General features: G+C 38.7%; 1 protein-coding gene across 1 annotated transcript; it reads left to right on the forward strand.

Moving 5' to 3' along the window:
* Window positions 1-1678: 1678 nt before the first annotated feature.
* Window positions 1679-16900, forward strand: LOC139737373 (iduronate 2-sulfatase-like). The gene is made up of 7 exons (XM_071648049.1): window positions 1679-1806; window positions 4525-4658; window positions 7808-7985; window positions 9770-9858; window positions 13478-13948; window positions 14898-15024; window positions 15733-16900. The coding sequence occupies exons 1-7, from the start codon at window positions 1695-1697 to the stop codon at window positions 16449-16451; spliced, it is 1830 nt and encodes a 609-aa protein (XP_071504150.1). The 5' UTR covers window positions 1679-1694; the 3' UTR covers window positions 16452-16900.
* Window positions 16901-17511: the final 611 nt, after the last annotated feature.

Genomic DNA, 17511 nt, shown 5'->3' on the forward strand with positions numbered 1-17511 from the left:
TTCCATTCTCTTTAGAATATTTACGCCAAACACTTAATAAATTTCTTTTCCTTTTATCATTTTTTTTTTAAATAAACAATATTGTAATGAGTATCCTTGGTCAGCTGTCGGTATATACGTCTATTTTGCCTGCTTAAAATATCATATCTTCTGGCCAATCCGGCTCATTGTCTCGAGCAGACTTCTCAGCCGTTATTAACGGCTTAGGCCCCTCCGATATGCAGGCAGTAGAGTCCGATGCTTACCAGCACAGGAACGGTTCGATTGAGAGCCAAACAAAACAAACAAGCAATATTAATAAAATACAATATAGTAATCACATATATACATTTTTTAATAAAGTAAGTAATCTCTGGGCTGTGGTGCGCATGGGGGTATTGCCTCTTCAGAATATACCTCGAGGCAGAGTTAGTGCAAACTATGTACACTCATAACATGCATGAAAGTTTATCTACAAAATCGTTGTGATCTTTTAACATATAACACAATTGAAAGAGCTCTTTGGTATACTGGGTTAGTTGAAATTAGTAAGCTTTGAATGCTGTTCTCATGAATTTTTGTTTCAACTAACATCTGGTCATAGCTCTGGGTATGATATATCTGGGGCAGAACATAAGAAAATGATCAACCGTTTCTGGGACTTTACAATATTCACACATACCCGACACATGTTGGTTTATTTTGAAACAAATTGTCATTTAAACCTAAGTTCCCCATCCTGAGGCGATGTAGAATTGTCTCAGCTCTTCTGTCATTCAAAGTGCATATCTAGGTCTGAGAAACCTTTCGTTGAACATATTATTTCAGGGGGGAGTTTGTCTCCTCCCATCTAGCATTTAATTTGCCATTTTGTCATAATATAACACCTTTTCAGTTTTTTTATTAAATTCATATTTATTCAACTTGTTATTCACTTGTATGGAAACATTTTGTAAAGCCTTACTAATATTCCCTTAAAATATAGATTAGTGCAGAAACTTAATATTTCTGTAACGAACCTTTCTTCTCTCTCAGTTGAGATCGAATGGCTTGAAGGGCACTGAGTGAGTCACTAAAGATAAATACTCCTGTTCGAAGTGCTGGTAATTGATTAGGTTCAGGTTTAGCAGTGGCGGATCCAGGCGGGGCTTGCCACCGGGCACACGCTATCCTTATTTTTTGTTAAACAATAGAATAAAAAGAATGGGGGTGCGTGCGTCCCCTTTATAGCAGCGCCCCTGGCCGCCCCTGATTGGGTTAAGGTCAACGGAAAGAAGGTTCTTGGGTAATTGCCCTAGACCCCCAGGGAGATATGGGAAGAACCTCCCTCATGTACAGTATAATTATGTACAGCTATGTTTCGCATTCCACTACGAAAGTCAGCAGTGCTATACTGTAATAGCCGCGTATCGAAGGGCGCATTTTGAGGAAGGAGGACAGTTGGCAAAGGTCTGGAAACCAGACTACTTCGCCGAGGCTTTGGTGGACGGATGAGGCGCAGGCGCGAGCGAGGAGAGGAAGATGAGATCTGATACGACAGATGATGAATGTACCGTATACTGTAAACAATAGGCTTGTGCTTGTGCCTGCTGCCATGCCTGAATGAATGAAATGCACTACCTGCTGAATACAATCTACCCGTCGCGTCTACGAGGGCTAGGAAGGCTATCATACCTGCGAGTGTCTGTGTGCCTTTAGAGTTGCCAAGATCAAGAATGGCTAAGTGTCATTATTATCACAACTGTGTCGAATTCTTCGGGAAGTGTTCGGCGTTATTGTTTATGTTGGTGCAGTGCATGGGAGAGCGCACATCACCACCAACAGTTGGTATGTATGCATGGTTACAATGACAATGCAGTGTGAACAAGGTCAAGGATAAAATACACAGCCCTGTCGCTGTACACAAGTGTACAGCGACAGGGCTTGTGTACAGCGACAGGGCTGTGTCCAAAATGTGTAGTAGAACGTGGTCTACTAGGTCAAGGAGTACTAGTACCAATGCTGGTTAATTTACTGTCTGTGTGCACTATCTACATTCCATGTATGTCCCCATGTCAATTAATGGGCACCATGCATTATTATTCTTCATCATCACCATCATCATCATCATATCATCATCATCTTCCTCTTGTCTAGCTCATTGTCTGCTCTACCCCCTCCTCGATCATCAAAGGACCTTTGTTCTTCTTAACTTCTTTCTCTTCTTGTTCTGTTCTTCTTCTTCATGTACTTCTTATTCACCATCTTCTTCTTCTCTTTTCCTCTTCTTCTAATGTTAGCTACGTAGCTTCTTTAATTCTTTGGTTTGTTTCCCAGAACAGATCTACTCTCTAGATCTGATCCCAATTCCTACCACCACCCCTCCCCCCTCCCTTTTCCCTCTTACCTCTTACCCATACAGCAGCCCCAGAAACTACTGATGGTTGTTGATGCAGTGTATCTTGTTGCTGTAATTGTTTAGCTCTACAAATCATCAAGTTTACTATGGTAGATCCTAGTAGTACTACTAATAATAGTATGATTATGTATAAAAATTTTTGTTTTTCCCTCAAATTGGCATAGCCCCTATTTTTGTATTCATTGTACATTGTTTTTTGAATTGAAGAAGTGCATAGTGTTACAAGTTTTATGAACATATCGCAGGAATATTTCAGCCTGTTGCTGTGACTAGCTAGTAGTAGTATGCACAACTGGACCAGATACTGTCCTGTGCACAGTGGACTGCATTGTCACTTCATGACAGTGCTGTGCACATTGTACCGTAAGGGTACCGGTTTTCGACACTTTCTCTTGTTTATACCATCAATACTGCACCGTTTTACCTAGGAATTTTGATATGAAGTTGAGCTACAAAGGCCAATAATAATATGCCTTGAACAAATTCCAATTTGAATGCACTCGTGTTCAATTTTTAAGCGATTTCCGTCACGCCGTCGCTGGCATCAGATTTCGACACCCAGCATAATTTTTCAACACAATCACAGTGCGCATCACACATAAATCACATGGCGCGGCGTACAGTAACAGTACGCGTACACTGCATTGTGGATGCAAACCAGCAATCATACTAGCGCAAGAATTTGTTGTTTCCTCTATAACGTGTCTTAATATGGGAATGCCGAAATCTGGTGCCACATTCTCAAAGCCAACTCTTTCTACAAGTTTGCTTATTTATCACAAATTCAGCCATGAAAGACATTTATGAAATCAAACATCAGGATTTGGCAAACAAACTGATACTCAAGTAAGGTAACCGGCATGGGTTTCATTTTACAGCGATGTATACAAAATGCATCGTATTGTTTTGAACCCCTAAAAATGGCTGACATCATCATTTCTGCTGACACTGTGTTGCTTTTCTCCTAAATATTCTACCGTCGGAATATGATGACAAGTGACAAACGGTGTTTAGGACTAGAAATGTGATTGATAACTTGGTTGATTGTTGAAGTCAGACGTTTGTATTGAGTTTAAGATTTGATAAGAATTATCTGCTGGGTGTCGAAATCTGGGTCCTGTCGAAAACTGGTGCACTAACGGTATAAATAGTTACTGTTAGCTTGACCAGCAGAAGCCGTACGAAACATGGCTGTCGAACATCTGTGCAGTGCGATACATGCTAAAACCATCCTTAGGGTCTGTTATGATCGTGAGAAAAATAGTCTATAGACTAGTGGTAAAACTACCCCCCCCCCCCCCCCAACTTTATGTGCACCACACAAAGGAATACATTTAGGTGTCATCACTTACAGCGTAGGCCCCCCTCCACTTTTTTAACCCGAAAGTATATGTAAGTGGCAGTAAAAGAAAAAGATGGAGATCATGAGGTATGAGCGTGGTAATGTTATGTTTTTGCGCTGAAGACCCCATTTTTTTTTTTGGGGGGGGGGGGGGGGGGGGGTTGTCAGCTGAAGAAACCCGGAATTAAAGGAGAAGGGGGTAGACGAGCTGAAGACCAGCAACTATAAACCTTTTTTTGCATTGTACATAAAATTTTAGCTTGTTGGCAATTGGACAGAAGGACTGAAAAAAGACTAAGAACTGTGACTTGTGATCTTACTGGACATATCTGTTATGGTATATTATGTTTTAAAGACCTTTAATGTAGTCTAGAAACATGTATAAACCAAGATTTTTCAATACAATACAGACACTGTGTACAAAGTATTTGCAAAGCATACCTAGTGCTGATGCTCCGGTTTCCTTTTTTTATCAAGTATACGTGTATTCAAAACTTTTTCAAACCTAGCAGACAAATAGTCGGGAAGTAGGCAAGCTCACTGAGGTGTGGCAGTTTGCCTGCATGTAGTCCAACAAAATGACTCTAGACGGTCTACATTGTACCAAGTAGTCTACATGATAAAGATTAATGGGATTAAGAAATAATTCTGTGCCAGCAGTTAATTAGATTCTACTTTTTTTTTTTACTAATAATTCAGTCATAAAGCACTCTGGCGGCAGATGGACCACACTAATTGGCAAGTGTAGCATCTTGTAGTAAGGGCTAATGTGCAGTCATGCTTCTGTAAACATCTACACTGACAGACAGGCCGAACATACTCTTTATTGTCGTGGATGATCTCCGGCCCTCACTCAGTTGTTATGGTGGACCAATCATCTCCCCAAACATCGATCAACTCGCCAGCCAATCGGCAAGATTTACACACGCTGTGACACAGGTAAGAGTGAAACACATAAAGTAAGGCCTATGTAATATCACTTGGTATACATTGTATCTCCTACTCTTGACATCAAAATAAGCTTGAAATTTGCAGAGGGTTGATTGATTAATTTGCTTATCTTATCACTCAGTCTGTACCTGCATTTGGAGGAGCAAATGATTTCATTGCAATTATTGTATTCTTTGTAATGAATATAGAATGCTTTGAATATGATTGACTGGAAATTGACTGAGAAATTTGAAGGAAGAAAGAATAGATTTACTACACAGTATATTTTCCACGTGACATAGTTCCCAAGTGGATAAATATTATTCACTGACAAAGCAGAAGAGCACTGTGATGATAATAACATTGTCCTCTACAATTTCTGAAGATCTCACTGTGAATCACTGATTTGCTCACTGATAACTAGTTTCCAAACCACTCAGTACTTTCAGATTATTACAACAAGCAAGAACAACAGCAGCAGCAGCAAAAACAAACATAATGTCAAAATGTTGTTGAACATGGAGAAACCAAGAAAAGTGATGCCCCCGGCACCCTTTGGGCAGCCGGGCATAAAAAGTGTCAAAATTGATTAAAAGAAACACATATCTTTGAAAGAAAAAACTGCGCTATTATGTTCTTAATGGTAGTTTGTGCATGGTACATTTATTATTTGAAATTTCTATCTCACACATTTTCTCCATCATTTCTTTTAAATTTAATATTTAAGACTTTATTGTATTTTGTACTTTTTTCTGTAGCATTTTGTCTCAATCTTTTAATCTACAATATCTTATACACAGTAAACTTTAAAATTGGCTTCCACTTTTTGACACTCCTTTGTATTCCAATAATTTGGCTTTTCTGTGCATTTTGTCTCACCCTTTTACCCCTTTTAACTGCCATCATTATTGTGTTGTTCTTAAATCTATTGCCTCTGGCTCCCCATTTATATTCTATCCTTGGCAGGTTGTACACAATGAGCTGGGTGATTGTTACAAGCCCCACTTTATTCCTTTGTGTTTGCACACCCCAGTACTTTATTCCCCTTCCATAGATGATTGGCTCTCTTCCTTTTAAAACCAGTAGCCCATATAATACTGCATCTCAACAGACTTTGTAAACTTATCTCTGGGTGTTTTCCAGAGATCATTGTCATCAGTAGACAGAAGAATGGTCCTGTCGAGACTTCTGACTGTTCCTTCGAGTTGTAAGTGATTGTACGTATTAAAACCTATGATGTCCATGTGAGGTGGGTGGAAGGACAAGTACATTCTTTAGGGAAGAGATTGGTGTAGGAAGATCCCGTGCTTCTCCAACCCAGACTTGAAAGTATTCCTATAGCAAAGGAGCCAAGATTACTGATGAAGGGAGACTGTTACAAGAGTTCCAAGAGTCTACCGTTCTCTGAGTAAAAGTTCTTGTTCTCAGGATAGTGTTGGATCTTTGTTTGAATTTATATAACTTTTGATGATGTCCTCTTGTGCTTTAATTCATGTATATATAGCCTTTGGGCTTTTTTTTGATCTTCTTGGCTTCAATTTAAGCCTTGGATCCCAAATCACATTACCATACTCAAGAAGAGGACGTATGTATGAGAGCCTGGATCTGGAGATTCTTATAAATATTGGCTTGATAAGCCCAAACATGTGATTGGCTCTGTTTGGAATGGCTCTGTTAACAGTTTTGGCAACATGTTCTTGGAAGGCTAGTTCATTGTCAACGATGACTCCAAGGTCCCTCATCTCCAGAGCAGTATCATGCAAAACCTGGTTGTGCATGTAATAGGTTGTCATCTCTCTTCCAATGTGCATGACTTTACATTTAGCTGGGTTGAAGGCAAGTTGTCAAGGTTTAGCCCAAGCGGTTACTTTATCTAAGTCTCATCTGATGAGGCTTCATCTTCTGTGACTGCATGTGGACCCTTTACTGGCGATGTGATATCTGAGATGAGATTAAGAACTCCTCAATTTTAAAGTATCAATCTCTGGGTCACCATGGTCCTCTGAAACATGGAGTTGGGAATATGGGTCCCACATCTCTGATCTTCCCTATCTCTTAGGACTAGCTCCTCTGGTTCCTCAATTGCCCTGTGCTCATTAAAACTTAAACCCCAGAATGGATTAAAAAATTATAATGCACTTTGCAACAAATTTGTACTACCTGACTTACTATTCATCTTAAAGGACAAGTTCACCTTCATAAACATAAGGATTGAGAGAATGCAACAAAATTAGTAGAACACATCAGTGAAAGTTTGAGGAAAATTGGACAATCGATGCAAAAGTTATGAATTTTTAAAATTTTTGTGTTGGAACCGCTGGCTGAGGAGACTACTACAGCTTGTGAGTCATATGCGTACAACAGTATAAAGAAAATATAAAGAAAATTCAACGTATTTTCACTTTTTTCGCATAATAAAAGAGCACTTGACTTGCCTCTTTCTAAAGGCAGGGGGAATAATATTACCCATAACATTTGTCGGTAACGAGTCGGGGGAATGTGTACTTTTTTCTTAAGATGAAATTTTGTGAAATTCTCTTTATATTTTCCTTATATTGTTGTACGCATGTGACATCTAAGTTTTTCGCACACTGCAGTAGTCTTCTCATCCAGCGGTTACTGCACAAAAACTTCAAAAATTCATAACTTTTGAACAGATTGTCCGATTTTCCTCAAACTTTCAATGATGTGTTCTACTAATATTGCTACATTCTCTCAATCCTTATGTTTATGAAGGTGAACTTGTCCTTTAATGTGCCGTCATGTGGGCCACAGGTAGGCAACCGCAGTATATAACCACACACCTGATGATCTTGATAAAGGACTCTGGTTCCCCGATCAAAGTTTGCACAACATTTGACAATTTTTGCATTCTCCACAAAATACACCTCACTTGTCAAACCTCATCTTGCTTGCAAACTCTATTGTGCATGTGTGTATGTAATTAATGCACACAAGCCTAACTATACTAGCCCCCACCTGTTAGCATACATGTATTTACAATTGAATTGTTATTGAATCAAAGAGTTCTCGTTTGAACTGTTATATCACCAAAATCAGTTAATACCACTGGGGTCGGATACTAGCTTGTCAAGGTCTTGGTTGTGAAGAAAGATGTATGATATTCAAATTATTTTTTTTCCCCCCGAACGACATAGCAAGCTGTCTGTGGACCAAGCCGCACATCCTTTCTGACGAGTCGGCGTCCAGACACCACCAGGCTGTATGACTTTGGGTCCTACTGGCGCACACATGCTGGGAATTACACAACTCTGCCTCAGCATTTTAAGGAGAATGGTTATTTTACAGCATCCATTGGCAAGGTTTTCCATAACGGTGAGTTTTAGAAGTCCTTGTCGTACCTTTTGCCTTTTAGCTTTTTTTCTTCCCCCAGATATTCCATTAATGTAGAATGTACCAACATACTAATGTAACATAAATGTAACTCGTGATTGGGAGCAGAGGAATAAACAAACAAACCAATGAACAGAACACAAACAAGCCCAGAAATAAAGAAAACACGCCCCTTTTGGAAACTGGCACCCGGAGGACTGATAAACAGCTGAAAGTAGTTCGACATATTTTTCTGGGACCATTGGACCGTCGCCCCAAAATACTTTGTGCGTTTTATCATGAAACTTGTACCCATGGCCAGCGAGGTTCGTAAGGTAAGTCCTGATGCAGCAATAGAAAAGAAACTAATTTTCTAATCATTTTGTAAGCAATAAGAATCCATTCTTGAATTCTAATCTCATGATGTGTAGAAAATTGATGAATTTAAAGGACAAGTTCACCTTCATAGACATGTGGGTTGAGTGAATGCAGCAATATTAGTGAGAACACATCAGTGAGAGTTTGAGGAAAATCGGTCAATCCATTCAAAAGTTATGAATTTTTTAAATTTCTGCTCAGTCACGACTGGATGAAAAGACTACTATAGCTTGTGATGTCACATGCGTACAACTCTATAAAGAAAGACTACAGAAAATTCAACATACTTCCATTTTTCTTGCACAACAAAAGAACACTCAACTTCTCTCTTCCGGGAGGCAGGGGGGAATATTACCCTTAACATATGTCAGTAACAAGTCGAAGAAATGTGCACTTTATTCAAAAAGTAAAGTTTTGTGAAATTCTCTTTTTATTTTCCTTATATCGTTGTACGCATGTGACATCATACACCGTAGTAGTCTTCTCGTCGAGCAGTGATTGCGCAGACACTTTAAAAATTAATAACTTTTGAACGGATTGTCTAATTTCCCTCAAACTTCAACCAATGTGTTCTACTAATATTGCTACATTCTCTCAATCCTTATGAAGGTGGACTTGTCCTTTAAAGATATTAATGGGTAGAACAGACCATCAGAGAAAAAAAAAATGCTGGCCTCTAGTCCTGATAGATAAATATGTGGAATAATGTTGATAAATGTACCATTGTCTTTTGCCATCTTTGGAGGGTATTAAAAGTGTGCTTGTTTATCAGCAAGGATGTCCCATGATGCTTGATAACCTGAGTCCTTGACATTTGTCTTCCTGAGTTTATTGGTCCATAGATGCAAACAGTATATACACAAAGGAATAAACATAGAAGGAGATGTATGGGATAGAAATACGAAACAAAGTGGACAAATGTACAAGTTTCTCAAACTGTAAGACCAGAAAGATTTGTGGCATGAAAGTTTTGCATATTAGAGCCAATGGCCTTTTTCGCAGTGCTCATGAAACTGTTTCAAATTGCCAGTTGGCAAAATTACAGGTGTTCTACATATACTGGCATTTGATGCATTATGTAGACTAAAACTTTCACAAATCTTGGCTCCTTGTAAAATTCATAAAAGTTTGCATGCTTGCAAAAATGTCTGGTGTTACAGTAGCTGGCATCCTGCGACATCCTTTTTGAACATGTGTGTATTGTACTGTCAGTAGAGCACTGGGCTAGCGTCCGGAGGTCTCGGGTTCGAATCCCAATGGAATCCCACTTTCTTTGCTCATTTTTCCACTGATACAGATGATACTAACATCATGGAGCATGCTGTTTTCATGAGGCTGTTATTCTATGTATAATTGTTGTTGCTGCTGTTTCGGTCATACAATGTGATCTATACATTTCCTATCTTCAGGAGTGGTCTCCAATTTTACGGATGATTTTCCATACAGCTGGTCAGTTGAAGCATGGCATCCTCCTACTCAGAAATACAAGAATGCAAAGGTGTGTACCGGTATGTCAGTTGTTCTTTTTTTAACAACTGTACATTGCTAGAATTTACTTAAGCCTTGTTTCAGAGATGTACGTTCTCAGTCAAGATAGATTGTGCTTCGGCCATGTTACCTTGCCCAAGTGGCAATTTTGCTTTTTAATAGGGATCGAGTATTCCAAGGGCCCTACAAGTTAATTTGTCAATATGCATAGTATGGCGTGCTTTGTAGTTGAGATGACACACCCTTTAATTCATTTTACATAGCGTGAAGGAATCACGCAGAAGCTTCACAGGATAAGTGTAAACATGTTAATTTTCACTGACCATTAATTTTCGCATTTTTCACGCTACTGTGAACTAGTGCAAATTCTTGAACCCATGAAAATATCTTCACCCTTTTCTCTGCTCATGTTGAATGAGTTGACAAGTGCGTAGTGCAAATTCAAGAACCCACAGTGTTTTTGAGCCGCTCAGTGCGAAAAATTAATTTTGCGAAAATATCAATGTTTACAGTAGTTGTCCAGAAACCAAAGAAAGTTATCACTGTTTACCCAGTGTCATTTACTGCAGATTCAGGTCTGTCATATTTTGTCAAAACAGTTCAAAAAATGGAAACTACAGTAACGCACGTAGAGTAGCTTAGAATTCAGTCTTTGAAAGGCTCCCTTCAAAACTGTTAACTAAAATATTCTTCCAGTCTTCCTCTTTAATAGAGAGTCATGTACCCTAAACACTCAGCCTTGTTTACATAGAGTAGGGGTAGGAACAATATCAATTTTCATCCAGCACAAATACCAGTAGTGAAGTGGCCCACCTGCCTACCCAAGCAAATCATCTTCGTGATATGCTGCATAGCCCTTTGAAGATTAAGAAAAGTTGAAGAAGAAGTTATAATTCCGTGATTGACTTTCAAGCTTTGTGTTGAATAATGAGGCTATATACTCTCCGATTAATGACAATGCTTGTAAATTCAGCTGCTCTGACAAGGAGTAGATAGTGGAGTTCTACTTATTGACTTTATCCCTTTCTGTTCCTGGCTCTTATCCCCTGTTCGTAGCATTTAGTAATCCCCTGTTAATCTGTTAACTGTAAAGTTTGCCAGCCTATTCAGTTGTAGCAATGTGCCTGAGTCAAGCCGAACAATGCGTTGGTGACACGAAAGGGAATTATAGGGATGAGTTGGGTTTAACCATAGTCCTTCTGTGTCGATCAGCAAACAAAGCACTCAAAGTAGCACACTAGTTTGCGAACAAAACACTATAAGTGTCGCACATGAGTAACTTTACCCCCACCCACACATAGTGTGTATTGGGGTATATAGGACTCACTCTGAGGTCGGGTGGCTGTCGGGTGGCTGTCGGGCTGTCTGTTTGTCAATTGCAAAATCATGTGGCTCGTACTATTCCCTCATTTTTTGAGCAATTTACCTAAAATTTGACGTCTGTGACTGCTGTCATAGGTAGATGTGCAAGAAACCTTATTCGTCAGTTTGGATTAATGCGCTACCATGGTAACAGCAAAGTTTCATAAAACTCCTACAAAATGTGGATCAAACTATACCTTCTCAGTTTATTATATTAAAAAGCAGTTCAGTAGAAATTTGGCATTTGTGATTAATGTACTCCACCTTTTTTGTTAGTGTTCAGAAATCTGTTGCCATGGCAGCAACAGTTTTTAAACAAATCGTACAAAATTATGTGGATCTCGCTGCTGTGTTCGTAAGCATTGAGTTCGGACATATGATCACTATAATATGTCATCATGCAAGATTTTTTTTTGTGAGTGTCAATATATCTTTTGCCTTGGCAATAGCATTATACAAATTTATCCAGAAATTATGTATGTGGATTGAGCTAACTCCCTCAGTTCGTGAGCATTTGAATTCAAACATGGCATATGTGGCCACTATAGTATGTAGATGTCCAAACTTCATTTTTAAAAATAAAAATCATTTTCAAACTGTTGCCATAGTAACAACATTTTTTAAAGAAAATCATATAGATTAGAAGTGGATTTACAGTAGCCAACTCCTTTAGTTTTGAGCATATTACTTGAGATTTGATACATGTGACCAATATAAATGTTAGATGTGCAAAACACATTTTTCATCAATTTTTAACAATGTGTTACCATGGTAACATTTATTTAATAAAAGCATGCAAAAATATAGTGGATTGAGATAAGTCCCTATGTTAATGAGCATGACTTGAAGTTTGGTGCATGTGACTGCTATAGTATGTTGATATGCAAATGTGATCTTTCCATAGTGTTGAATGTGTTGCCATGGTGACAGCATAAAAAAACCCTTTTAAACCAAAAGAAGCACTCTGAGAGTGTAGCCCTCCGCCAAGCAGCTCATTTTCACCACTGATTTCCACTGTATGTATGCGTGCTGAAAATCACCTGATTTCCAATACATAGAAGCCTTTTGTTACATCATCAACTTCCAGCTGCAAATTCAATGTGTTGTTTTTTTCTCGCATAATAAAAGAATACTTGACTTGCCACTTTCAGAAGGCAGGGGAAATAATATTACCTTTAACATACATCAGTGACGATCAAGGAAATGTGCACTTTTAAAAAAAAAGCATAATTTTGTGAAATTCTCTTTGAATTTTTTATCATTCTGTGCATGGTGACATCATAGACTGTAGTAGGCTTCTCATCCAGCAGTGACTGCACAGGTACTGTAAAAATTCATAACTTCTGCATGGATTGTGTGATTTTCCCAGAACTTCCACTGATCAATGTGTTCTCCTGATATTGCTGCATTCACTCAATCCACATGTATATAAGGTTGACTTGTCCTTTAACAAGGGAAAAACTCTTTGATGGCCATGATGTTTGTCACGAAAGATTTATCCTAAGGTTGGATCTACAGCTTTATCAATAGTGCTGGTTTCAGTTTCATGCAATTGCTGATTTAGCTCATGAACCCTGTACAGTGCATCAGGAAAGCAGCTTGTTTTTTAAAGGGGCAGCTTACCCACATTTACCCACATGTATAATGTGGATTTAGTGAATGCAGAAATATGAGTCGAACACGTCGGTGAAGGTTGGGGAAAATTGGTCCTAGAAAGTAACTGGTATGAATCTTTCGAGTTTCAGTGCTGCCATTGCTGGATGAGAAGAGTACAACAATTTGTGGCGTCACTGCTGGACTATGATATTAGGAAAATGTATGGGAATTCCACAGAATTTTTTTTTTTTAAATGAAAAGCACACATTCCCATGATTGCATTACTGACATGTTTTAAGGGTAATACTATTTTTCCTGCCTTCTGAAAGAGGTGCATAATTGCATTCATGCACATCACATTTTGTGTGAAAGATTTTATGATTTTACTGAACATGAGCTGTGAGCTACGTCTTTGCAAGGCGTAATGTGTAGATCTAAATAGTTAATACACATTTTACTGATGGTAACAGATGTTTGAATCATTTGAAGTGACAGAGGACCATTATCAGTATGGGCCCTATGGGGGAGTGATTTTGTTGCTAAATATCCATCTGTTAGGTGTATTCGATGTGCAAGCAAAATCTTCAGCCCTACTCAGTATTCTCACTATATTTGCTTGAATCATTTCAGTTACAATATATCATTTCAGATCTCAATTTCTTCTTAAATAGGTATGCAAGAACATGGATGGGACCTTGCACCAGAACCTTATTTGCCCAGTGAAGGTTGAGGAGATGCCTCTGGAAAGCCTTCCCGATATTCAGAGTACAGACTATGCCTTGAAACTCCTGGAAGAGTTTGCATCATCGAAATCATCACCACCACCACCATCATCATCATCCTCATCATCATCATCTCCAGAGCTTACCAAGACAAGTGGTTCTCCTAGTGATAAAGAGCCAGCATCAACGCAACCATTTTTCCTGGCGGTAGGCTACCACAAGCCGCACGTCCCATTCAAATATCCTGAGGAATTCCGATCGCTCTACCCTCTCACATCGGTGCAGATCGCCTCCAACCCGGACCTACCCGCAAAACTGCCTCCAGTGGCGTTTGAGCCGTACTCGAGTTTCAGCAGAAGAGAGGACATTGCTGCGCTGAATCTCAGCTTTCCATATGGACCCATGCCAAGACAATATCACGTGAGTTCACCTGTGGTACTTGAAACCTGATGCTAGAATACCAGTAATTTGCTTAGTTTAGATGATTATCATATTAATGGTTTCATCCTAATACTCCTACAGCATCTCTCTTCTTCTAGTCTCTTACTCCTGTATGGTGTAAAATTGTCCTTTCTGTTTGTTTGAGGGGGTCTTTATTTTGTTGGTGGTGGGTTGTTGTTTTTGTTACAAATAACTGTCTTTCACTTCCCGGTAGACTTCTCTTAATGCACTGCACATTTAGTTTTGTGTCTGTCGAAGTATACACACTGGGCTGTATTGATGTCTGGGATTGTATTTCTTTTATTAAATGTGTGCTTCACTGCTCACTGGGAGGTCTGTTTGGGCATTTTTGTGATATAGATACTGGTTTGCTTGTTTCTTTTAGCAGTCGAAGGTTTTTCCAAAACATGGTCAAGACATGTCTGAATTATGTATGTATGTATGTATGTATGTATGTATTCATGTATGTATGTATGTAAATAAATAATTAGATAAGTATATATGTTTTATAGATTTTAAATGCAAATTAAATAAAAATATATTCATTTTTATCAAGTTAAGATATATGAGAATTAATCTGCTGAAAATGAAGAAATGAAAACTATATGAAATGACTTTGATAACATCTCCAAAAAAACACTTCTTTTTATGTGACAAGTGAAAACATGAAAACATTTTATTCTTTTTATTTGATGATGACCTTTAAAAGAATTGAAAATGGCATTTATCTGTTTTTGTATGCAAACTCTTTATACTCACAAACATACATACATGCATGCAACCTATATAAAATGTATGATTGCATTCATGTACTATATGTATACATACACACACACATACACACACACACACACACACACACACACACATATATATATATATATATATATATATATATATACATATATGCCTAATTTTCTTTTTGCAGTTTCTTCTTCGACAGAGTTACTATGCTGCTGCAACATACACAGACTATCAAATAGGGCGTTTGTTGCAAGGGTTGGAGGAGAATGGCTTTGCTAATAACACAATCATTGTGTTTCTTGGTGACCATGGTGAGAATGATGTGAATAGTTTATATTTCATGTAATACTCTTTTAGATATCGAGAGGAACATGAGTATAAATGATTATGAGATATATTTCGACTGAAAAAAAAATTCTCATGGTTAATGGGGCATTTAATTTGAGTATCCTTCTTGGCATCAATTTTGCACTGAGAGTAGAGTCTAGCAAGTTTGGGCACCAATAGTTTGATAAGACAGTGAGATACAAGGAGAGTAAGGTAAAATGGGCTCCTTTACAGAGTGATAAAATTTCTATTGAGTAGATTATTTTGGGCCAGTCAAATAATTTTTGGAAAGTTGAAAAACATTTTGAGAAGAAGTTATAGCTCTTAGTCGATTTTGAGACTATTCTACAGGGCATACCTTTGTGGACTGTGAGACCTTCGTGAACTGTGAGTAGAGGCAATGCCTCGTTACTATGGTCCGTCATGAGACACTTTTCCATTTGTGTAGTGTGTCTTTGTGAACAAGCCGAATATTGCGACCCACAATTTCATGCTTTTATTTTGTTTTGCTTTATTGCAAGATAGTCAGGTTGACACTGATAATGGTGCAAGTTTCTTTCACTTCTTGGGCGAGAAAGACAGATAGACAGAGGAATTGCTAATCTCGCCTGTAATGCTGAAGTTATATTGCAGTTTAACAGTTTGAATAAATCCTTTTCAATGATGTTTTATCTGTTTCTAATCTGTTCCAGGATGGCAGCTTGGCGAGCACTCAGAGTGGGCCAAATATTCAAACTTTGCCCTTGCCACTAGAGTTCCACTCTTGGTCCATGTACCAGGGGTGACCAACAGGAAACAGTCCCAGGGAACCGGAAAAGTTTTCCCACTCCGGGATCCCTTCGAGGAACAAAGACGTTCAACACATTATTACAATCAAGGAAATGCCTGGAAGGAAGGCCATGAAGTGACCGAGTTTGTAGAACTTGTGGATCTCTTTCCGACTCTTTCCGACTTGGCTGGATTGAAAATTCCGGATGTCTGTCCCCCAAAACCATTTAAGATTGATTTTTGCTCTGAGGGGGTTAGTTTTGCTCCCCTCATCTCACCAAGTTCCAGAAGGAATGCAAGAATGTTGTCCAGATGGAAGAATGCCACTTTCAGCCAGTATCCTCGCCCGAGTGAAAGGCCTACTGAACAGACCGACCTGCCCTCACTGGTCAACATTACCATAATGGGATATTCCATGCACACGCACGACTACCATTTCACGGAATGGATCGGGTTCAACCACTCCACCTTTGAGGGCAATTGGTCCGATGTGCGTGCCAGGGAGCTGTATGTTATGGCTACTGACCAAGAAGAAAATAACAATGTTGCAGAGGATCCTTCGTATGTGGATGTTGTAAGGGATTTGCATGTAAGACTGATGAATGGATGGAGAGACTGTCTTCCTGAATTTGCTAGGTCTTGAAGAATAGGGGTTATTACTGTATGTGTATTGACTTTCCTTATACCTTGTTCCCAAGAGTACATCTTGTGATATGCTTCCATATGACAAACAACACAAATCATATACTGTAAAAGTGGAAATTTTAGCGGTGTTGAAATTTTCGCTCTTTTCACGCGACCAGAAGCTAGCGCGAAAATAAAAGCACGCAAATATTTTTTGCGTGCCCTTTGTTCCAGTAGTTCATGTCTTGATTCCGCGGAATTAAAAACACGCGAAACGCTTCTTAACCGGCCAAGCGCGAAAAATTAGTCGCGCGAAAATATCCACTTTTACAGTATAATCAAAGTTGCTGAATGATGAGGGGAGGAGCAAAGAGAATGATAGAACAGCAAAAGTTTTGTAGGTATCAAATTATGTAGTGAAATTATGGAATTTTGAAATGTTTCATGCTCTATAATATGCAACATTAATATGAGGAGCCATGATCCATGTAAATTAATCAAGTTGATAATGTTATCACCTCATAACTTTCTCAGTCATTTGTACATAGAAGTCACAATGGTATCTTCTCTTTATCAATGATTTAACAAATGTATTAGAAAAAAAAAGGGAAAATCACATTGACGAGACATTTGCAAGGTGCTAACATCATCTTCTTTTCCAATTTTCCTCATTGGCCAGTGAATATGACCGAAAGCCCTTCATAAGTTATATGAAGTGTCTAGATTTCCTAGTATGTGCAACTTTAAATTTGGTCTCATCTTAACCCGTTGGGGCCAAGTCCCGAGTATACTCGGGCAGGGGTTTATGGGAAATGCGTGTTGCAGTGCTCAATATCAGTCCGTCCTCGATGAGCATTATGCTCAAGTCATTGTTACTTATGTATCACTATGGCACCATGTGGTATTGTCAAATTGCTAGGCACGTAAATTGCTATCAAGTAACTTTTATGATACCAAAGGAAAACTTAATGAATGCCTTTAAAGGATCCTGTGGAATTTTTGGTTTAGTGCTTAATAGCAAAGTAGGGGTGAATGCAGTACACTGTAATGCCATTACCCCCCCCCCCCCCCCCCCCTTT

Source organism: Diadema antillarum, unplaced genomic scaffold, assembly GCF_040938485.1.
Source record: "Diadema antillarum isolate AM-2024a unplaced genomic scaffold, OU_Dant_1.0 seq00000690_RagTag, whole genome shotgun sequence".
Classification (NCBI taxonomy): Eukaryota; Metazoa; Echinodermata; class Echinoidea; order Diadematoida; family Diadematidae; genus Diadema; species Diadema antillarum.